The sequence below is a fragment of the Caretta caretta genome, chromosome 4 (assembly GCF_965140235.1).
Source record: "Caretta caretta isolate rCarCar2 chromosome 4, rCarCar1.hap1, whole genome shotgun sequence".
NCBI lineage: Eukaryota > Metazoa > Chordata > Testudines > Cheloniidae > Caretta > Caretta caretta.
Window position 1 is genome coordinate 21,869,879 of NC_134209.1, and position 24,488 is coordinate 21,894,366.

Genomic DNA, 24,488 nt, shown 5'->3' on the forward strand with positions numbered 1-24,488 from the left:
ATCTAGTCCAGTCCCCTGCACTCATGGCAGGACTAAGTATTATCTATTCTAGAACGTGTGATCAGCAGATCTGACATGCGGTTTTTTAAGCATGAGTTCTGTGTGCACCAGCCCCTTACAGTTTGCATTTGTTTGTTTTAAGCTTTCTGTAAGAAAAAGATAACAGCTAGAAGGGATGCAGATCTTTAGATGGTTTCCCAGTCATAATATTTAGTACTTCTGTACTATATTAGCTCTTCAGAATCAGGGTACAAACATTTAACAAACTTAATCTAAAGCCTGCCAGCTTTTGAATGACTAGGAGCTGACAAAACAGAGCTATTCCCAGTTGCGTTATCTGCCCCCCTGAACAAAAAGACTTCCTGTTTCGTATGCATGTGTAAATGAAGCAGACCTTTTTTTTTCTTTTTTTTTTTTTTTTTTCTCCTTAAAGTGCTCAGAGATTAAGGGAGGAAAGTGAATGAGATTCTTCTTAGACCAGGTGTGAAAAAGTAGAAGGGACCAAAATCTATTCTTGTGCAAAAATCTGTTCTCTCTGCAGTCAATAAGGCTACACAGGTGTCGCCGTCAGCAGGAATTGGCCTGTGATCTCGTTCCCTTCTTGAATCACACACATTCCATTCTTGTTCAACATTTTCCACTTGGTGAAGAAGTTAGTTTGAGTTGGGGGCAAAAAAATGAGGACTAACTTCAGGTTTATTTAGCTTTCGTTTTTGGAATGAAACTCAAAAGAAATCAAATGTGAGGTACTTTTATGATGGATTGAATGGTTAGAGAACCAGCAGCACCTGCCTTTAGTCTATTCAGCCAGTCTTTCTATCCTAGCCTTCTAAGAAGTGGATTTAAAATCCTTGAGGGAGAAACCTACGACATTGTGTGTAGAGCTTCCTCCAGTGCAACCCCTTAAAAGTACAAAGATGCGTTGGCCTGTGGAACTAGGCTGAGCATAAGGAAAGAACCTGTGGCCTGCACATTCCAGTACAAAAAATTACACCAAATCAAAAAATTGGATTTCTTTGATTTTTTTTAGTACAGTTCAATACAGTATTGAACACAGTGCATCGAAAATCTGAAGCGCCTCGATGGAAGGTTCTCTAAAAGTTAAAGGACTGGCATCCAGAATGGGTTGTTTTGTTTTGTTTTTCCTACAAATGTGTGGGAATTCGTTCCTTATACATGGAAGGGGCAATTGTTCTGGCTGGAGCTGAACAGAGTGTGTGCAGGTTCTGTGCAAGTTTCCCACCCTACCGCTGTGGTACTGCCTCTTCCCCCATGACCCCCTTGCCCTGCCCCTCCACAGGCACTCACCAGTTGTCCAGAAATGGGACCCAGCAAACATAGAAGATCACAGTGACGCGCTCTAGGACCCAGGAGGCAGCGCCCTGCCAGCATCAGCCCAGGAGAGGGACAGAGGGAGCTTCTTCCCTCCCTGACAGCTAAGCAGAGCTCTGGAGAAATCAGGGGTGGGAGGAGTAGAAAGGGGACAGTGCCTGCTCAAACTACACCCATGGCTGGCGTAGGTTTCCATGGTAACCGGATTTTTAGTGTCCGGTCACCAGTGTTAACCGGATCCCTGGCAGTGCGGTCCTGCAGCACGGGGAGATGCAGCAGGCTGCCGGCTGAGCTCCTTCCAAGCCACAGGGGGCTGCTTTGCCTTTCCTGCTGACAGGAGCGCTCCAGCAGGGCTGTGTGAGCAAGCTCACTCGCCCTCACGCAGCTCTGGCCGTGCCCCCTGCCTAACCAGTAGGGCCTAAAAAATAGGAGGGCCTAAGCTATGGCCTTATTAGCCTATGGGTTAATCCGGTCCTGAGCAGAGTTGGGGGCTGAACCAAAAATCCCACATCTCAATATCCCCAAATTTTTCAATTCGTACCTCTCCAGTAAAAGTCTCATTGTTATTGCTAATGGACGAAAATGTTACGTGATTCCATATTTAATAACTTGCATGCTACGCTGTCCAGGGCTTCCTTATATAGGGAAAGCAAGCAGAGCTTGTAGGCGGGAGGTGGGGGGCAAGAAATGGGAGATAAAACAGGAAGAGGAAGTAAAACCACAAAATACTAATATAATCTCTTATTTAATTTTAAAAATGGTTTTAAATCAACAAGTATTACATATCAGGACATTCAAAGCACTCTGTTAGGTGTACTAAAACAGCAGTCTAATCTGATTCCAGAGGGATCTATTCAGCAGCCCCCTCCTCAGCTCAGTCACCGGACTTTAAAACATAAGTGCCATGTAGAAAGTTTGTTGCAACAATGTATAATTGCTTCAACTAGTCCAGACCCTTTTAGCAGATAAAAGAACAGCGGCCTACCATGCCTCCAGTTTATTTATATGGCTGTACCTCAGAACTGATTAATACCTGAGATGCTGCATTAAAAACTGTGACAATTTACTTTGACCAAGAAATAAGCCAAGTTGCAAATATTTGAGTCACTCTAACATTGACACTATGTAAATCCCTTACTCTCAAGCAGTAGGATAAATGTATTACATGTATACATTTGTCAAAGTATTAAAATTAATATTTGCCGAAAGAAATGTAATGCAGGTGAGCATTTGGTTAAAGATTTAATGAATTAAGAACAAAACCCTGGCACCGCCTCCCAAGCATTGTGCAGGTGAAGACACACGTTTCCTTTCATCTCACTCATGTGAATCAGGAGGCGTGTTCCTTTAGGGCCAGCTACTGTCACCATTACTCACATTGAATAGTATCTTACTCCACAGGTGGTTGCATTGATTTCAGTGGGATTATTTGCAGAGTGTGATACTACTCCAGAGGAGTAAACTTCAGATGAGGTGTATCCGTTGGGTAACAGAGCATTTTTTCACTAGCTTCAAATCCCCTTTTAATACATTGGAAAGGTTGATCCTATGTGACTTTTTCTGCAATGTATTGTGATGGTGCTCGAAAAGAGAGAGACTGCTTGTGGTAATAGCTCTTGTGTTCCCAGATGGGCGAAACCTGTGGTTTACCAACCACAGTTACAGTGCCTGAAATAGTCAAGCGGTGGAACAACAATAGATTTCCCCATCAGTCACTCATATAGGGCACTTTTAATTTTTGTTAGTTGGCCACCCACAGACTTAAATCCAAATAATTACCAAAAAAGAATCATAAAGGACACACTTTCTAGTTAGATTTGATCAAGTCATGTCAGTTAAAGTCAACTCTGTTGAAGCCAGGCCCTCAGCTGGTGGGAATACGTTATCTCCATTGATTTGGTTGGTGCTACACCAATTTACACCAGCTCAGGCTCTGTCGTATAGAGAAAAAAGGTAAAAATTACAAAGCTAATCTTTTTTTCTCTTCAAACATATTTAGTATAAATGCAGTTTAAAAATACTGCATACGACACTATAAAACAATTCCTGCTCCCAAGGGCAACAGATCAGCAGAGCCCTGCGTGGATGCAAAGTTTGTATCCGTATCTGATCCGCAATGCACAAGCACGGTCCATGGATATGCAGATGCAGACATCCACGGATATAAAATGAACATATAAAATGATCCCTGGCAGTGCGGTCCTGCAGCGCGGGGAGACGCAGCAGGCTGCCGGCTGAGCTCCTTCCAAGCCACAGGGGGCTGCTTTAACTTTCCTCCTGGCAGGAGTGCTCCAGCAGGGCCGCGTGAGCAAGCTAACTTCCCCTCACCCAGCCCCGGCCGTGCCCCGTGCCTGACCAGTAGGGCCTAAAAAGTAGGAGGGCCTAAACTGTGGCTTTGTTAGCCTAATGGTTAATCCAGCCCTGATCATGCAGGGTTCTACAGATCAGAAGTGGCTTCTCAAGGGGGAGTGGCAGAAGTTGGAGAAGTTTTCAACCGGGGGTATGCAGAGGTCTTCCAGGGCGTACATCACCTCATCTGGATATTTGCCTAGTTTTACAACAGGCTACATAAAAAGCGCTAATGAAGTCAGTACAAACTAAAAGGTCATACGGACAATGGCTTGTTTATTCTGCTCTGTATGCTATACTGAAATGCAAGTACAATATTTATATTCCAGTTGATTTATTTTATAATTATATGGTAAAATGAGAAAATAAGCAATGTGTCCATAATAGTGTGCTGTGACATGTTTGGATTTTTATGTCTGGGTTTGATAGGTCGTTTTTAAGTGAGGGGAAACTTGGGGTACACAAGACAAATCGGACTCCTGAAAGGGAGCAGTAGTCTGGAAAGGTTGAGAGCCACTGCTATAAAGAGCAGCCGTCCCCACAGCCCCAACACGAATTCATCCCTTTCAGAACCAGGGAGACCAAACCCCCTGGAGCACCCAGAGAAGAAGGTTACGGGTGTGCATGGCACTGAGCCAACAGAGTCCCCCATGTGCCTCAGACCAGGCCCCGTGATGACAAGAATCGCGCCAAGGGAGAGAACACATCTTTTTCTTTCTTAAGCATATTGTTTAATGGAAAAAATGGAATTACAAAGTGTACAGGAATAAGAAAATTGGAACATGAGCCTCAACATTTTCCCATTCATTGAACCAAATAAAATAACTACCAACAACACACGACAGCAGGAACATGAAATATTCTATTTTCATAAGGAATTAGCATATGAGAAAAAAATCCAGATGAATCAAAATAACAAATAAATAGATTACTCAAAGATTAACTTGTTAAATAGATATATATATATATATATAACATTGATGTGCTATAGCACAATAAATAATGCCTCCCAAATTACAGCACTTTGGCGGCTTAATTTCTGAAAGCCACAAAGTCCCAATCAGTAGCTAGCCTCAGGCTGGCTAGGACTCACTGTGCTGTTGATACAACATACTCGTGCAGGGGAGGGGTAACTGTTACCCGTTTACTGCTCTACTAGTAAAAGAGCAAGGCTTAGACTAAATACAGCTGTGCTGCGAGTGCATTGCACTCATACAACCCTGTTCAGCTTAAGGGCTTTCCAAAGGGTCTTCATTTCCCTCAGCAAATCCCTTTTCTCTACCCAGGGTTTTCAACTTCAGAAAGTGGCATATCCCATAGACAACTGAGCCTTTTAAAAAAAAAAAAAGTCTCAACATGATGCTCCTCAATAAATAAATACATAAATAAATAGACTGCTAGCTGGAATCTGCCTGAAAACATGTTAACAGAAGGAGGTGGGCTGCTTGCAGACTGATTGGCACTTTCACAGAGAGGTTTCCTTCAAGGGGAAACTGGAGAACATCGGGGATTTTTCTTCTTTGGCTTCTCTTAGCGTTTTACCTCACCATTTTCTTCAGCTCTGGAAAGAGGGGGAGAAAAGGAATCGTTTAAAAACCTGTTCATGGAACAATTATCATTAGTTAGAACATGAGAACTGTTGGGGCTCTGAGCCTGCTCTCAACCATATCAACTGAAACTTCATTAACTTTGACATAGCTCCTCTTGGTTCACACCAAAGGAAAGTCAGCTGGAGCGGGCGGGGGCTGGGGGTTCAGTAGCACTGAGCACCTGTGAGACCAATAGTCTCCAGAAGGACTTGCAGCTGCCCAGCATATGTGGCCATTATCAATGACTTGCCCAAGCTCATACAGGAAGTCTGCAGCAGAGTAGGGAACAGGAAGAACCTAGTTCCGTAATCTAACCACTAGGCCACCTTTAAGGTAGGATATGGTTATATATTGGATTGAGAGAGACAAATTTTGGGAGAGATTACTGTGCCCTGAGGAGAGGTAACTTTTAAGCAGTTTGTGCTAAGGAACCACCTAGTTCTGCCTTTAAAGTAACTTTTCAGGAAATCATTCTGAGAATGAATGACTCACTTGTCCAAAATTGCTTTAATGATGATCTTCACCCATGGAGCAGTGGGTTCCAAACACACTTCTCTGCCGTCCTTAAGAGTAGCGCTGCAAAGAAGGAAAAACAAAGGTCAGGCATCTATCTACTTGGTGGGCTCTCATCAGGGTATCTTTCAACCTTTTAAAATACAGGCAAGGCTGGGGTCAGTTGACATAGCTCCACTGACTTCACTAGAGAGCCACACCAATTTACACTAGCTAAGGATCTGGCCCGACATCATTTGTTTGGTTAAAATGTTCCAGCTGTGGGGGGATGGGAAATCTCCCTATATATATATATGCCTTCCTGTTTTTTTAATATTGCCTGGTATCTCTCTCTGTACGTGTGTAGATATAAAAGGTCTTTATCTCCATTGGTATTGCTTTCTATGTGAAGGGCTGAATTCTGCATTCCTCTGGCAGGGAAACCACCTATGTACTCAGTGGGGAATTTACAGTGGGAGTTTTGTCTGTAGAAGGACTGGAGGAATTGGGTTGAAAGGTTGTATTGGGTATTAATAATTTTTCCTGTCCTTCTAATGCGGGTTCTAGAACTCGATAGATTATTCCCCATGAGGATTTGTACTTCCACCCCAGAGATGCTGAACACTATGAAAAGCAAAGTGCATTATCTAATATTCTGTCTTCAGAAAGAATAAAAATCACTTTTAGGGAGTCTCCCTGAGTGGTGTGGGCCTGCTAGTGCTCCTCACCCCCTTGAAAACTCCTGGCCCAGCACAATGCAAAGCAGTCTCCTCCTAGTTTAGCAGCAGGTAGAATTTTGCAAAACTACTTACATGATTTCAACATTCTGGCAGTGAGGTCCGCTCGGGGTCAGCTTCACGTCCCGAATGTTCCTGGGAGGGATGAACTTGGAATGCGTGCCGATGCACTGGCATCGGAGCTCATTCCCCATCCTTGCCAGACTCATTCCTGGAAAATCACAAGAGTTGTGTGGGGTTAGCTGGGTATCTCGCCATCTATATATCCGAAGCAGAGCATTTGGTTTTGCTTTTTGCTTGATCAGGCATGCTTGGTCTCTGTTTCTTCACAAGGGTCTTGGCTAAAAGGTTACCTTTGTCCTCACCTCTAAAACCTCTAATTATGAAAAAGTATGGAGAGCGGTTGATGCTGCTGCAAAATCATGTTTGGATTTTTTTTTCAAGAAAATTCTAAGTTACCAGGTTTTTTGTTGGTTTTTTGTTTTAAACTTGGCCACATTCTTATCTAGTTACAATGATGATGAGTCTAGATTTAAAATCAAGTCACTGAGGATAAGATCTGGCCCCTTGCTTCTCATCAGTTTTGAGGACTATCTCTTATCATGTTCTGTGCTCCTATTGCTTATTCCTCACTCCAGGTTGCATCCTCCTGTGTTTGAGACAACGTGGTGTCACAGACAGGATGATGGACTCATGCAGGGAAGGAGCAAGAGGCGCAGATGAACATTGTAATCAGATGAGCCCGCCTTCGGTCAAATGCCTTTAGAACCAGGGGAAAAGCAGATAGTGAAAATGATGCAGAAGCCAAACTTTCTAGAGCAAGTAGAATATTTCTCAACATTTCCCACCAGGTGTCAGCAGCTCTTCAGAGCAGTGACTGACTTATAGCTCTCTCCAAGGATGATCATTTGAAAAAAGTTTTAACAAGACATCAACTTTTTAAAAATCAGCCTAAAAATGTCTCTCCAGGCATAATATGTGCATAACTAAGCAAAGTCCTTTGAGCACGAGGAACGATTTTGCTTACCTTCTGACACCGCTGCGTAGATTAGGAAAAGAGCCAGGGCAGCAACAACCAATTTACAGCTCATGATGAGAGGCGAGGCGAGTTTTCCTCCTTGATTCTTCGGTCTCTGCTTGCCAGGAAGGAGCAGTGAGCTTCTCTTGTTATCTCGGAAGGTTTCTGATGTCTGAGGTGTGTAACCCAACCCTCTTATATACTGTCTTGGGGTGTGCAAGATAGCTCTGTGTTTGGATTGTGTCAGAGGAAATTCCCGAAGAGTGCAAGCCCCTATTGCAAAATGAGTCACATGGCTGTGGGTAAACCCCCTTCCTAGATGACCGTGAAATTAGTTATCCTTCAAATATAGCTCCTTATTAATGAATTAAATATAAAAGCTGTACAACATCGCTATGTCGTTAGCTCAGTGTAACTGGTGGGTTTCTATTACTTATTATTATTCTTTTTATTATTAATTTGACTACCCCTTTATATTCTTTTGTCTTATTCTGTGGCTGGTTAAGGAGACATTCAACTCGTGACTTTCCCTGAGCATTACTTTGATTGGGTATGCTGGGCGGGGTTCGTAGAAATGAATTATTCTTTAAATCCAGGTTTCAGAGTAGCAGCCGTGTTAGTCTGTATTTGCAAAAAGAAAAGGAGTACTTAAAGACTAGCCAATTTATTTGAGCATAAGCTTTCGTGAACTACAGCTCTGTAGCTCATGAAAGCTTATTCTCAAATAAATTGGTTAGTCTCTAAGGTGCCACAAGTACTCCTTTTCTTTAAATCCAGTGGTCTATCTCACAAGCAGCTCTCTCTATATATATATATTTTCGCTTTCTGAAAGTGGAGTTAGCTCCTACTTTTCTATTTACGTTGATTTTAAATACCTGAAGTTGTGGCCCCACTAAAATCAAGGTCAAACTCCACACCGACTTCAATGGGGTCGGGAGTTTTCACCCTCTGTTTGTAGGATATAGTCTTATTCTCCTACAACCGGCATATTTTCCTCTCCACCCTAACCAGGAGTTTTCCTCTAACACAATAGTTGCTATGTAGTGTCCTCAATGTCTGTTGGATCTCCTCATGCATAATAAGGTATGTCCAGTGCTTGGTCAAAAGCAAAATCCTATTACTCTTCTTTTTGCAAACTTTGTCTAAAAGTTACTGGTATGGTGGATGGTTATCAGGTGGTCAGACTTGTTCCCGGCCACCGTGGGGCCAAGTTCTGAGGAGTGTAAAGAGCAATAGAGAGAATGAGACAGTAGTGGGCAAGTGGAAAGCATCTGTCCCTGGATGACTCTGCATGGCCTGCGGCAAGGTGTTCTATAGGAACACACCACCCTGGCTTCCCTCCATTTCTATCGTCTCACTGCTAATGCTCTGAAGGGAGCACGCTCAGGCCTCCAAGCTTAGGCCTAGGCTGCCCTAGAAAAGATTTGCCAACAGAGCTGAACTGGCAGAGCTCCTCTGCCAAACGGTCCTGGTGTAGAAGCACCTTTTACCAACAAAAGAGGGCTGCTGTCAGTGTAGCTTATACCGGTTCCCTGAACAAAATCAGCTATCCTGACATGAGGACTCTTTTGCCAGGATAACTGAATCTACACTAGGGCTTTTGCCAGTTTAGAAATGTTGTACAAAATTCATTCCCCTAAGTGGCTTTAGTTTCTAGTGTAGACCTGGCCTTAATCTTACATTCATTCCCAAAGCCACACGAGCTCACAAGCTCAACTCTTGTGGCATATTCCCAGGAGCACAAGTAATCCCACCCCTAGGATAACTGAGGTAAGTAGGTACAACAAACACTTCTAACTGATAGGGATCTGTACACTGAACAGCTGCCTTTTGGATTATACCTTTTGCTGGTTTATTTTATGCTCATATTTGTCAGCTGTTAGTCAGAATGCATTTAGATTGCAATACATACCAGTTCTCCGTTTGTTATATCCCTTTGTAAGTGTTTACTTAAGGAATTACCATACTTCTGTGTGTCTTTCTTATTCCTGCCAGTGAACAACTAGGAGTCGCAGCCGTCCCTTTACTGGTGTTCATTTAGAGAAGAATGGTAGATCAGTTCTTATTTTATCTCAATTGTATATTCCATCCCTAACAAGGGCCCAGAAATGTGAACTATTTTTGCATGTAGTCTATTGGGGGCTGAAGTCTACAAAGCATAACTTAAAATACAGGTATTTTCCCCTCTCGGAATGTGGCTGGTGAACATATTCATGATCTGAACCCATAGTGCTTAATTAAATGAAGAAGGTGCATGATGGAAAGAATAGCGGGACTAAGGGCAAGCGCATCCCAGTGAATCTGATTCCTACACCAGTTTGTGGCCTTCATCTTCTCCTGTGCCGGGGCAGCTGTGTGCCACTCCAGTGGTGTGCACCTGCCCTAAAAGACTGACTTCCCAGCTCGATCATTCCATCACTGGGGAGTTGTTAAATGGCCCATGTAAAGCCTCCTAGCAGCTCTAGGGAGGGTTTCTGCTACTGCCTGTGAATTTTAGGCCGCTTTTAGGGGCGACACCAGCTGAGTTCAGAGCTGTTTCCAGATTGGGGCTGAAGAGCTGAACTAATCCAATTTCCAATATCAGAGTCAGGGCCGGATTAAGGTTATGAGGGGCCTAAGGCTAATGGGAGGGTAGGGCCTAAGTATCAATGACATATTGCAAAAAAATCATGAAGTCATCAAACATTTCTCTACGTACATATTTACATATGACTTATTTATGTAAAATTAACAAGTTATTCTACTCTCACGACACTCAGTTCTTCAGACAGATACTTCTGAGTAAGAGGTAGCCCAAGGAATGGTACGCTGTCCTTCTCTTGGGCCTCCTTCCTCCTAGATAGCGGAGTGCTTGTCTGTGTGAGGATGAACACTGCAACATTCCCCATCCTACATTGTAGGGAGAGTTGTCACTTTGGATGGGCTATTACCAGCAGGAGAGTGAGTTTGTGTGTCGGGGGGGTGGAGGGTGAGAGAACCTGGATTTGTGCTGGAAATGGCCCAACTTGATGATCACTTTAGATAAGCTATTACCAGCAGGACAGTGGGGTGGGAGGAGGTATTGTTTTATGATCTCTGTGTGTATATAATGTCTGCTGCAGTTTCCACGGTATGCATCCGATGAAGTGAGCTGTAGCTCACGAAAGCTCATGCTCAAATAAATTGGTTAGTCTTTAAGGTGCCACAAGTACTCCTTTTCTTTTTGCGAATACAGACTAACACGGCTGTTACTCTGAAACCTGTCATTCCCCATCCTGTTCACCTCCTTCCACCCTGTGCTTCTACCCTCAGCTCTCCACATGGCACAGTGCAAAGCCAAGCCCTGCAGATGTTTCCCACAAACTATGGACTCTATACCACACACCCTATCTCACTCTGACTGCAGTCTGGGAGGCAGCCAGCTCTTATTATGGAAAAGAAAACACTCGGGTGTAAAATCCACTGGAGTAGAGGAAGTAGTAGTGGGGAAATTACATGGGGTGGCATTGTATTGTAGGCTGTCTTGCTCTGAAAGCTGCCTCCCAGTGTTGCACTGGCTGAGGACAATGAATTACTGTTTTCACATTGAACACAAATATTATTTGTGGGATGATACCCAGTTTGTGTAGTTAATATCCAGTGATTCACCACATCAGGCCATTCTGTCACCAAGCTCTTCCACAATTAAAATCAGAGAATAGAATCATAGGACTGGAAGGGACCTCGAGAGGTCATCTAGTCCAGTCCCCTGCACTCATGGCAGGACTAAGTATTATCTATCCTAGAACGTGTGATCAGCAGATCTGACATGCGGTTTTTTAAGCATGAGTTCTGTGTGCACCAGCCCCTTACGGTTTGCATTTGTTTGTTTTTAAGCTTTCTGTAAGAAAAAGATAACAGCTAGAAGGGACGCAGATCTTTAGATGGTTTCCCAGTCATAATATTTAGCACTTCTGTACTATATTAGCTCTTCAAAATCAGGGTACAAACATTTAACAAACTTAATCTAAAGCCTGTCAGCTTTTGAATGACTAGGAGCTGACAAAACAGAGCTATTCCCTGTTGCATTCTCTGCCTCCCTGAACAAAAAGACTACATTGAAAATCAGCATCTTAAAAGAACCATTAAGGATCTTTCAAAAGAAAAGTCTAACCAAGGCTGATGTAGTGACACCCTTGTTACATCAGGTCTGGGATTTCTTTAAAAGGCTGGTGTAGAATGAAGGGAGAGCTTCCTGTTTCGTTTGCATGTGTAAATCAAGCAGACCTTGCTTTTCCCCCCCCACCCCACCTTAAAGTGCTCAGAGATTAGGGGAGGAAAGTGAATGAGATTCTTCTTAGACCAGGTGTGAAAAAGCAGAAGGGACCAAAATCTATTCTTGTGCAAAAATCTGTTCTCTCTGCAGTCAATAAGGCTACACAGGTGTAGCCACCAGCAGGAATTGGCCTGTGATCTCATTCCCTTCTTGAATCACACACATTCCATTCTTGCTCAACATTTTCCACTTGGTGAAGAAGTTAGTATGAGTTGGGGGCAAAAAAATGAGGACTAACTTCAGGTTTATTTAGCTTTACGTCTTTGGAATGAAACTCAAAAGAAATCAAACGTGAGGTACTTTTATGATGGATTGAATGGCTAGAGAACCAGCAGCACCAGCCTTTAGGCTGTTCAGTCAGTCTTTCTATCCTAGCCTGCGAAGAAGGGGATTTAAAATCCTTGAGGGAGAAACCTACAACATTGTGTGTAGAGCTTCCTCCAGTGCAACCCCTTAAAAGTACAAAGATGCGTTGGCCTGTGGAACTAGGCTGAGCATAAGGAAAGAACCTGGTGGCCTGTACATCCCAGTACCAAAAAAATACACCAAATCAAAAAATTGGATTTCTTTGATTTTTTTTTTAGTACAGTTCAATACAGTATTGAACACAGTGCATCATAAATATAAATCCCTTGCTATCAAGCAGTAGGAAAAATGTATTACACGTATACATTTGTCAAAGTCCTAAAATTAATATTTGCCGAAAGAAATGTAATGCAGGTGAGCATTTGTTTAAAGATTTAATGAATTAAGAACAAAACTCTGGCACCGCCTCCCAAGCATTGTGCAGGTGAAGACACACGTTTCCTTTCATCTCACTCATGTGAATCAGGAGGTGTGTTCCTTTAGGGCCAGCTACTGTCACCATTACTCACATTGAATAGTATCTTACTCCACAGGTGGTTGCATTGATTTCAGTGGGATTATTTGCAGAGTGTGATACTACTCCAGAGGAGTAAACTTCAGATGAGGTGTATCCGTTGGGTAACAGAGCATTTTTTCACTAGCTTCAAATCCCTTTTTAATACATCGGAAAGGTTGATCCTATGTGACTTTTTCTGCAATGTATTGTGATGGTGCTCGAAAAGAGAGAGACTGCTTGTGGTAATAGCTCTTGTGTTCCCAGATGGGCGAAACCTGTGGTTTACCAACCATAGTTACAGTGCCTGAAATAGTCAAGCGGTGGAACAACGATAGATTTCCCCATCAGTCACTCATATAGGGCACTTTTAATTTTTGTTAGTTGGCCACCCACAGACTTAAATCCAAATAATTACCAAAAAAGAATCCTAAAGGACACACTTTCTAGTTAGATTTGATGAAGTCATGTCAGTTAAGGTCAACTCTGTTGAAGCCAGGCCCTCAGCTGGTGGGAATCCGTTATCTCCATTGATTTGATTGGTGCTACACCAATTTACACCAGCTCAGGCTCTGTTGTATAGAGAAAACAGGTAAAAATTACAAAGCTAATCTTTTTTTCTCTTCAAACGTATTTAGTATAAATGCAGTTTAAAAATACTGCATACGACACTATAAAACAGTTCCTGCTCCCAAGGGCAACAGATCAGCAGAGCCCTGCGTGGATACAAAGTTTGTATCCGTATCTGATCCGCAATGCACAAGCACGGTCCATGGATATGCAGATGCAGACATCCACGGATATAAAATGAACATATAAAATGATCCCTGGCAGTGCGGTCCTGCAGCGTGGGGAGATGCAGCAGGCTGCCGGCTGAGCTCCTTCCAAGCCACAGGGGGCTGCTTTAACTTTCCTGCTGGCAGGAGTGCTCCAGCAGGGCCGCGTGAGCAAGCTAACTTCCCCTCACCCAGCCCCAGCCGTGCCCCGTGCCCGACCAGTAGGGCCTAAAAAGTAGGAGGGCCTAAACTGTGGCTTTGTTAGCCTAATGGTTAATCCAGCCCTGATCATGCAGGGTTCTACAGATCAGGAGTGGCTTCTCAAGGGGGAGTGGCAGAAGTTGGAGAAGTTTTCAACCGGGGGTATGCAGAGGTCTTTGAGGGGGTACATCAACTCATCTGGATATTTGCCTAGTTTTACAACAGGCTACATAAAAAGCACTAATGAAGTCAATACAAACTAAAAGGTCATACGGACAATGGCTTGTTTATTCTGCTCTGTATGCTATACTGAAATGCAAGTACAATATTTATATTCCAGTTGATTTATTTTATAATTATATGGTAAAATGAGAAAATAAGCAATGTGTCCGTAATAGTGTGCTGTGACATGTTTGGATTTTTAAGTCTGGTTTTGATAGCAGGTCGTTTTTAAGTGAGGGGAAACTTGGGGTACACAAGACAAATCGGACTCCTGAAAGGGAGCAGTAGTCTGGAAAGGTTGAGAGCCACTGCTATAAAGAGCAGCCGTCCCCACAGCCCCAACACGAATTCATCCCTTTCAGAACCAGGGAGACCAAACCCCCTGGAGCACCCAGAGAAGAAGGTTACGCGTGTGCATGGCACTGAGCCAACAGAGTCCCCCATGTGCCTCAGACCAGGCCCAGTGATGACAAGGATCGCGCCAAGAGAGAGAACACATCTTTTTCTTTCTTAAGCATATTGTTTAATGGAAAAAATGGAATTACAAAGTGTACAGGAATAAGAAAATTAGAACATGAGCCTCAACATTTTCCCATTCATTGAACCAAATAAAATAACTACCAACAACACACAACAGCAGGAACATGAAATATTCTATTTTCATAAGGAATTAGCATATGAGAAAAAAATCCAGATGAATCAAAATAACAAATAAATAGATTACTCAAAGATTAACTTGTTAAATAGATATATATATATATATATATATATATATAACATTGATGTGCTATAGCACAATAAATAATGCCTCCCAAATTACAGCACTTTGGCGGCTTAATTTCTGAAAGCCACAAAGTCCCAATCAGTAGCTAGCCTCAGGCTGGCTAGGACTCACTGTGCTGTTGATACAACATACTCGTGCAGGGGAGGGGTAACTGTTACCCGTTTACTGCTCTACTAGTAAAAGAGCAAGGCTTAGACTAAATACAGCTGTGCTGCGAGTGCATTGCACTCATACAACCCTGTTCAGCTTAAGGGCTTTCCAAAGGGTCTTCATTTCCCTCAGCAAATCCCTTTTCTCTACCCAGGGTTTTCAACTTCAGAAAGTGGCATATCCCATAGACAACTGAGCCTTTTAAAAAAAAAAAAAGTCTCTTAACATGATGCTCCTCAATAAATAAATACATAAATAAATAGACTGCTAGCTGGAATCTGCCTGAAAACATGTTAACAGAAGGAGGTGGGCTGCTTGCAGACTGATTGGCACTTTCACAGAGAGGTTTCCTTCAAGGGGAAACTGGAGAACATCGGGGATTTTTCTTCTTTGGCTTCTCTTAGCGTTTTACCTCACCATTTTCTTCAGCTCTGGAAAGAGGGGGAGAAAAGGAATCGTTTAAAAACCTGTTCATGGAACAATTATCATTAGTTAGAACATGAGAACTGTTGGGGCTCTGAGCCTGCTCTCAACCATATCAACTGAAACTTCATTAACTTTGACATAGCTCCTCTTGGTTCACACCAAAGGAAAGTCAGCTGGAGCGGGCGGGGGCTGGGGGTTCAGTAGCACTGAGCACCTGTGAGACCAATAGTCTCCAGAAGGACTTGCAGCTGCCCAGCATATGTGGCCATTATCAATGACTTGCCCAAGCTCATACAGGAAGTCTGCAGCAGAGTAGGGAACAGGAAGAACCTAGTTCCATAATCTAACCACTAGGCCACCTTTAAGGTAGGATATGGTTATATATTGGATTGAGAGAGACAAGTTTTGGGAGAGATTACTGTGCTCTGAGGAGAGGTAACTTTTAAGCAGTTTGTGCTAAGGAACCACCTAGTTCTGCCTTTAAAGTAACTTTTCAGGAAATCATTCTGAGAATGAATGACTCACTTGTCCAAAATTGCTTTAATGATGATCTTCACCCATAGAGCAGTGGGTTCTAAACACACTTCTCTGCCGTCCTTAAGAGTAGCGCTGCAAAGAAGGAAAAACAAAGGTCAGGCATCTATCTACTTGGTGGGCTCTCATCAGGGTATCTTTCAACCTTTTAAAATACAGGCAAGGCTGGGGTCAGTTGACATAGCTCCACTGACTTCACTAGAGAGCCACACCAATTTACACTAGCTAAGGATCTGGCCCGACATCATTTGTTTGGTTAAAAATGTTCCAGGTGTGTGTGTGGGGGGGGGGGGCAGGAAATCTCCCTATATATATATATGCCTTCCTGTTTTTTTAATATTGCCTGGTATCTCTCTCTGTACGTGTGCAGATATAAAAGGTCTTTATCTCCATTGGTATTGCTTTCTATGTGAAGGGCTGAATTCTGCATTCCTCTGGCAGGGAAACCACTTATGTACTCAGTGGGGAATTTACAGTGGGAGTTTTGTCTGTAGAAGGACTGGAGGAATTGGGTTGAAAGGTTGTACTGGGTATTAATAATTTTTCCTGCCCTTCTAATGCTTGTTCTAGAACTCGATAGATTATTCCCCATGAGGATTTGTACTTCCACCCCAGAGATGCTGGACACTATGAAAAGCAAAGTGCATTATCACTTTTAGGGAGTCTCCCTGAGTGGTGTGGGCCTGCTAGTGCTCCTCACCCCCTTGAAAACTCCTGGCCCAGCACAATGCAAAGCAGTCTCCTCCTAGTTTAGCAGCAGGTAGAATTTTGCAAAACTACTTACATGATTTCAACGTTCTGGCAGTGAGGTCCGCTCGGGGTCAGCTTCACGTCCCGAATGTTCCTGGGAGGGATGAACTTGGAATGCGTGCCGATGCACTGGCATCGGAGCTCATTCCCCATCCTTGCCAGACTCATCCCTGGAAAAGAACAAGAGTTGTGTTGGGTTAGCTGGGTATCTTGCCATCTATATATGTGAAGCAGAGCACCTGGTTTTGCTTGATCAGGCATGCTTGGTCTCTGTTTCTTCACAAGGGTCTCGGCTAAAAGGTTACCTTTGTCCTCACCTCTAAAACCTCTAATTATGAAAAGTTATGGAGAGCGGTTAATGCTGCTGCAAAATAATGTTTGGATTTTTTTTAAAGAAAATTCTCAGTTACCAGGTTTTTTGTTTTAAACTTGGCCACATTTTTATCTAGTTACAATGATGCTGAGTCTAGATTTAAAATCATGTCACTGAGGATAAGATCTAGCCCCTTCCTTTCATCAGTTTTGAGGACAATCTCTGATAATGTTCTATGCTCCTGTTGCTTATTCCCCACTCCAGGTTGCATCCTCCTGTGTTTGAGACAACGTGGTGTCACAGACAGGATGATGGACTCGTGCAGGGAAGGAGCAAGAGGCGCAGATGAACATTGTAATCAGATGAGCCCGCCTTCGGTCAAATGCCTTTAGAACCAGGGGAAAAGCAGATAGTGAAAATGATGCAGAAGCCAAACTTTCTAGAGCAAGTAGAATATTTCTCAACATTTCCCACCAGGTGTCAGCAGCTCTTCAGAGCAGTGACTGACTTATAGCTCTCTCCAAGGATGATCGTTTGAAAAAAAGTTTTAACAAGACATCGACTTTTTAAAAATCAGCCTAAAAGTGTCTCTCCACGCATAATATGTGCATAACTAAGCAAAGTCCTTTGAGCCCGAGGAAGGATTTTGCTTACCTTCTGACACCGCTGCGTAGATTAGGAAAAGAGCCAGGGCAGTAACAACCAATTTACAGCTCATGATGAGAGGCGGGGCGAGCTTTCCTCCTTGATTCGTCGGGCTCTGCTTGCCAGGAAGGAGCAGTGAGCTTCTCTTGTTATCTCGGAAGGTTTCTGATGTCTGAGGTGTGTAACCCAACCCTCTTATATACTGTCTTGGGGTGTGCAAGATAGCTCTGTGTTTGGATTGTGTCAGAGGAAATTCCCAAAGCGTGCAAGCCGCTATCGCAAAATGAGTCACGTGGCCGTGGGGTAAACCCCTTCCTAGGTGACCCTGTAATTACTTATCCTTCAAATCAAGCTCCTTATTACTGATTTAAATATAAACGCTGCACAGCATCGCTGTAACTGGTGGGTTTCTATAACTTCTTTTATGATTTGACTCTCTCTTTATGTTCTCTTGTCTTATCATGTGGCTGGTTAAGGAGACATTCAACTTGCGGCTTTCCCTGAGCATTTCTTTGATTAGCTATGTTGGGCAGGGCTAGCAGAAATGAGCTATGCTGTAAACCCAGTGGCCTGCCTCACACGCAGCTATATATATATATATATATATATATAATTTCCCTTTCTGAAAGTGGAGTTTTCTACTTGCATTGATTTTTAAACATCTGACATCCTGGCCCCACTGAAATCAAAGTCAAAACTCCACACTGACTTCAATGGGGCCAGGAGTTTTGACCCTCTGTTTGTAGGATATCGTCTTATTCTCCTACAACCATTCTCTGCCCCACCCTAACCAGGAGTTTTCCTTGAACACAATAGTCTCTTGTGAGGATGAAACATCCAAAGTGTTCTGTGAAAGGAGTTACACTGTAATTTCCCAAGCTGCCTGCCAGGATTTAGACCCTCAATTCCAGGCCACTTTGAAAATCTCAACCTTAGCACTGTGTCAGTATGTTGCCACTGGGGCTTGAAGCTGGGGTTCGCAAGCCCACCCCGCTCCCATGCTTGGAGCCAGGCTGCAGCCTGTCACAAAAGTCAAAGCAACCTTAGCCCTACAAAAGTGACCCTTTTTTTCCTCCTTTCTTGTCAACTGTTGAGAATAGCCCAGTTCCACATTAATTGAATTGGCTCGTTAGCGCTGACCCCCCCCCCCCCACTTGGTAAGGCAACTCCCATCTTTTCATATGCTGTGTATTTATACCTCCCTACTGTATTTTCCATTCCATGCATCCGATGAAGTGGGTTTTAGCCCACGAAGCTTATGCCCAAATAAATTTGTTAGTCTCTAATATGCCACAAGGACTCCTCTTTGTTACAGCCACTTTTAGTGCGAGAGTGAGCACAAGGCTGTGGTCGGGTTGGGAGCCTCGCTCCAAGATGCAGCACCTCAGTCCCCTGAAGTACTTCTGGAAATGTGACCCCAACAGACTGTACAGAGAAAAGAATGGAACTGACTGTAACAAAGTGTTGGCAGAGTAAACACACACACAACCCCCAGAGGAATAATTCTCTCTCATTTCTTTCAGTTGCAATCATCTTAGGTGTGAACAGATAAGCAACACAGATATCATGGGGCTGCCTGCATTATGCTTATCCCCTTTAAGGAATTCAGTTGCAGGGACGCTTATTGTTTGTGATTTAAAGAAATTAGTATGGCTTTTGTGGGGTGTGTTCGAAAAGGAAAACACACTGGACTGAACACTGATCTGTCGCGTGATCCACCATGGAGGGTTGGCAGAGCATTCTGGGCTACGTGCCATTAGCAGAAATGGATCGATTTCAATGAAGGTAGGAGTACCATCAGGACAACTTGATGCTTCTGCCTTCCTCAGACTGGCCCCACAATGATTTTCTTCTTCCCAGACACGTCGCTTCCAGGTTCTCCAGTGTGTAGCGAAGCCCAGTCTGCAAAGCATGTCAAGTGTAGGGTTTATTATGTTGTTAAACACATGCCACTGTTTCAGCAACATCATTCAACACATGGTGCTAAAATCCCTCTCCGGGTAGTACTTCCTGTTTGCTGCTGCTTCAGATTTCTGCGTGGAAATCAATTAAATCCCGGGAAACGCAGGTCATTCTGTGAATGCAGGAGAGAGGCAGGTATTCCAAGAGGCTGAAGGTTGTTATGCTAGGGTGGTTTTTATATATATATATTTGATTAAATTAACACTGGCTTGACCACCTGCCCTGAGCATGCTTTCTGGTGTGAGCTGTATTTCCTGAGATGTGACATGTATATCCTACTGACTTTATTGGGCTAGATCTTCAGTTAGCGAATATCCGCATAATATTGTGTGCCAATATTTTAGTGTACATAAACCTCTTTGTCAGCCAGCTACTTCTGTGTGATACAGGGCAACCAATAGAGTGGATTTCTATCACACCCGCCTCATTTTCCTTTAAGATCTGGGAGTCCCAGCCCCTCCTTTGCTCTAACCCTGGGAGTACCATCCCCTGCCCTCTCTCCCCAGCACCCTCACACCGCTGTGCTGCTGCCCGTGGGCGTGCCTCCAAACTCTGGCGTCACCTGCTTCCCTCACCCCAGCAAAGAGGATTGGCACCAGCAGAGTCTCCGTTCCCTGTTGCTGAAGTCAGGGAGGGCAGCTGTGCCAGCACGGCCAGTGGGGGGAACTGTCAGCACTCGCCCCCACTGCCTGCACCCGCCTGCTCCCACTTTCCCAGGAAAGCCAATTTGCCCAGGGGAAAGGAGCAGTGTGCTGAAAGCCGTCTTTGTTCTTTGGGGCAAGAGGAGGGAGGGGCTACTGAGAAGACTGCAGGAAATGAAGACCCACCCTCCCCCACTCCTATTCCCCCTCCCCACCCTTTTGTCCCATTTGAGGGCGGGGGAGAGGAAGGGTTCTCCCTGCCCCTTGGTCAAAGGCCTCAGGCTTCCTCCTCCTCCCAGCCTCAGCCTTGTCTAAGAAAAAGCAAGAACTGAGGGAAATGTTGGCCAAGAGTCTGGTTCCGCGGCAGGAGATGCAGTGTTTCCAGCTCTTGCCACTCCCTCCCAAGTGTTGGTTTGGGTGGGGCCGGAATTTAACCTTTCGTGTTTTTCTTCAATCTCCAGCTCTTGGAGCCAGGATGATACAATGATCCCATTTTTCATTTCATTTCACAGCAACCCCAACCGTCACCCAGAATCCTTCTAACCTCCTTAGGTAGTGAGTCCCAACAACATAATATCCCTCTCTAGTAATCTGGGTACTTAGTCTGATAGCTGGTAGTTAATTTGTTTATATTTAGTAGTTGTTACTGTTTCAAGTAGCTTGTTAGTTAAGGGCCCTGGGGTGAGATTAGCTTGCAAAGCTTTTCTTCCCATCATAAAAGATTCTTCAATCCAAGTTCTCAGGGACAATTGCACAGACACACATTACATAAACAGACATGGAGATTAGGCCGCCTTTGCCAAGAAGCCAGGCAACTTTTGGGCGTGGTGCATTCAGAATCACATGAATGTCACAGCTCTTCTCCTTGCAGGAGAGAAAAACAGTCTAGCGGACTCAATGAGCAGGAAACTGTACTCATTCCACCAATGGGAATTGAAAAATTCAATACCAAGTTTTCCAAGAACGTGGACTTCCGCAGACAGACTTATTTGTGACAGTTAAAAACAGGAAATGTCTGATATTTTGCGTTCAAGCAGGAAAGTGACCCGGATCTCTAGCAGACACATTCCTGAGTTGGTAACACACACACCATTTACACTGATTCAAAGGATGTTACAGAAAATAAGGCAAGAAAAGGCTCGAGTTATTCAGGTGGGTCCCCCTGGGCCTTACCAGTTTTGATTCTCAGATCTACTTTTACTGTCAAATCACCAATTTATCACACTCCCAGTTTAGGAAGATGGTATCACAGAGTCCTGGTGGCGTGACTCTCCACCCAAACCCAGCTGCTCTGTATCTCCGGGCCTGGATAATAGCTCAATAGATAGTGTTCTTCAGAGGTGCAGAGCTTTCTTCTCCAGAGTAGAAAACTATCCACTGGGACTAGGTGCACTGTCAAATGGAAACATTTTTCCTTATGAGCTAAATCTAAAGGTTACCTCCAGGTCAGTGTTCTATTGCAGTAGCAGTAATTGCCTCTTATCTTTAAAGCACTCAAGACTTCCTGTCTCTTCGGTCTAAGTCCATTTGGCCACAATATCTGCATTTCTTCCTCCAGTAGAGGGAGGTAGATTTTTCTCTTATCAATTAGTGAACAGGTTTACGAAAGGGCTTGCCATGTTTTTCTTCCTGTGAGAAAGATCACTCCAGTATAGGACTTAAATATAGTGCTTTCTTCACATATTTTTTTTCCACACGGATAGAGTAACTACAAGACCACATCCATAATTTAATCCTAAAAGTACTGTCAGATTTTTCATATCAATCAATTAATTCATTTACCAGTTTTCCCCCAAAAAACCTCATTCTTCACCTTCTGACTCTAAATTACATACTTTCAAAGTGAGGTCATTGTTTTTATTAGGTAGAACTAATCTTTTCCTAAAACATCCAGACTTTTCATTGTTCATGGTAATGTTTTTTTCATCACTAAGACTTTCAAAATGGGTAGGGGGATTGGATTGGAACTGCTTATGATATTAATAAGAATAATCCTCTGTCAAACATCTGAACTCACTCCACCAGAAATCAAGCTGTGTGGATAGCATGCTTACATTGGCCTTCCAGTGCTGGAAGTATGTGGAGCAGCTGCCAGGTCTTCAGCTCGAAGGTTTCCAAACATTATTGGTCACCTCTTGGAGATCTAGATAATATTCAGTCCTGCCATGAGTGCAGGGGACTGAACTAGATGACCTCTGGAGGTCCCTTCCAGTCCTACAGTTATGATCTGACCCTTTGTTCAGAAGAGCCGTTTTGCAGTATCTTCTCAGATAACTCCTAGCTCCCAGGAACTTAAAGATGACTCCTGACTAATCATGCTGCATGGGTTCCACATGTGCTGTAACTAGAAAAAGAAAGAACTGGCTCTTGGAGTTGCTCTGCACATGTGGCTGTCACAACCCACCCTCCATCCAGGCAGCTCAGAGTCTTATCCGAGAGGATTCTGGGTAGTGAAGGAACTGACTAGTGATTGGGGTCGCTGTGCTTTCATGCTGGGGGTGGGGGTGAGGGCATGCAGAGTGCATGTGTGATCACCGCTGGCCACTGCTAGTGAAAATGTTCCAAACTCCTGTGCTGGGGCACGTGAACACTAAGTGTGATCAACGTGCAGTAATTTCAATGAACCGCTGCCAGTTACCTAACCATTCTTTACATTTATTTAAAGGCTGGAAGGTCAAGGGGAGTTACTCTAACCTTGGAAAGCCCAGTCTGTTATAGAACTCAATATCTTTCTGACAGTGCTGGAATTATCTAACCCTGGATAAAAGTTAATTTGAAATTGTCATAATTATATAACACAGTATTTGCGTAAACAAAGAGATCACATACAGCTCAGGAAATAAACATGAAGGCTGTATTTTTAATGATCAGCCAATATGGTCTATAGATACAGCACTAAGCAACTGTCACTCGTAAATTGTCAACTTTGGAGCAATGTAGCTGTTATCTGGGCAAACAAGCATCCTCTAAGGAGAGGGACAGCTATGATGATAAAGAGAGAGAGAGAGAAGCAAAGATGTTTCCATTAAAAGGTGCAGAAATAGTGGAATAGGCAAGAAGGTTCCCCAGAAACTATTTTTCAATGGAAAATTAGGTATTTTTAAAAAAAATCATGAAAAGTGCCTGGCTTATGTGAAAATTTTCAGCTTTTTGTGGGAAAAAACGGTTTTGGGCTAAAAACCAAAATGTTTTGATTAGAAAATGCCACTGCAGTGCCTCATGGGAGCTGTAGTTTTAGGTGCCTTGTGCCTAGGGTGACCAGATGTCCCAATATTTTATAGGGACAGTCATGATTTTTGGGTCTCTTTCTTATATAGGCTCCTATTTTCCCCCCACCCCTTGTCCCAATTTTTCACATTTGCTGTCTGGTCACCCTACTCATGCCCCTCTATGGGCAGAGCGCCCCCCTCTCCCCACCAGCTGGATTTTCCCTCTCATGATGCACCAAGTCCAGGCGATTCCCACAGATGCACCATCCAGCTTGCCAAAAGGGGAGACCATGGTACATCGTTGGGGATGTGGTCTGGCCAGGTCCCTACTGAGGAAAATGGCAGCTTGAGGCACCCAAACCACAACTCCCAATAGCTAGTGCCTGCACAGACATTTCTTAATCAAAGTATTTTTGTTTTCAGATACAATATTTTGGCTTTTGATTTTATTTAACCAAAAACTTGAGATTTTCCTCCAGGCAGCAAAACCCCTATTTTCCAACCAGCTCTAAGAAATAACCTTTTCATTCCTGTATTTACTCTTCTATCAAATCTAAGATTTTCACTAATTTGCTGTAGATGTATTTCATGTCTGGCAGTTAACATATAACAACTGTTCTATATGAAACACAGAGGATGTCAAAAAGACTGTTGAAGGGAAAGTACTGCCTGGTGCTCTTGAAAGAAACATTTATATCCTGTTGGTTAAGGCAGGTGACACGTGGGGTGAGTTTTTATCTTGTTATGTTTCAGAGTAACAGCCGTGTTAGTCTGTATTTGCAAAAAGAAAAGGAGTACTTGTGGCACCTTAGAGACTAACCAATTTATTTGAGCATGAGCTTTCATGAGCTACAGCTCACTTCATCGGATGCATACCGTGGAAACTGCAGCAGACTTTATATATACACAGAGAATATGAAACAATACCTCCTCCCACCCCACTGTCCTGCTGGTAATAGCTTATCTAAAGTGATCATCAAGTTGGGCCATTTCCAGCACAAATCCAGGTTTTCTCACCCTCCCCCCCCCCCCCCCACACACACACACACAAACTCACTCTCCTGCTGGTAATAGCCCATCCAAAGTGACCACTCTCTTTAAAATGTGTATGATAATCAAGGTGGGCCATTTCCAGCACAAATTCAGGTTTTCTCATCTCCCCCCCCCCCCCAAACTCACTCTCCTGCTGGCAATAGCTCATCCAA

The 24,488-nt window shown here is 43.6% G+C and overlaps 2 protein-coding genes across 2 annotated transcripts; both read right to left on the reverse strand.

Moving 5' to 3' along the window:
• Window positions 1-4,416: 4,416 nt before the first annotated feature.
• Window positions 4,417-7,688, reverse strand: LOC125635330 (interleukin-8). The gene is made up of 4 exons (XM_048846893.2): window positions 7,527-7,688; window positions 6,575-6,710; window positions 5,763-5,846; window positions 4,417-5,242 (listed from the first exon to the last, which is right to left on the reverse strand). The coding sequence occupies exons 1-4, from the start codon at window positions 7,588-7,590 to the stop codon at window positions 5,212-5,214; spliced, it is 315 nt and encodes a 104-aa protein (XP_048702850.1). The 5' UTR covers window positions 7,591-7,688; the 3' UTR covers window positions 4,417-5,211.
• Window positions 7,689-14,629: 6,941 nt separating this feature from the next.
• Window positions 14,630-17,657, reverse strand: LOC125635331 (interleukin-8-like). Its single transcript, XM_048846894.2, has 4 exons — window positions 17,481-17,657; window positions 16,548-16,683; window positions 15,755-15,838; window positions 14,630-15,234 (listed from the first exon to the last, which is right to left on the reverse strand). Exons 1-4 carry the CDS (start codon window positions 17,542-17,544, stop codon window positions 15,204-15,206), a joined length of 315 nt encoding a protein of 104 aa, XP_048702851.1. The 5' UTR covers window positions 17,545-17,657; the 3' UTR covers window positions 14,630-15,203.
• Window positions 17,658-24,488: the final 6,831 nt, after the last annotated feature.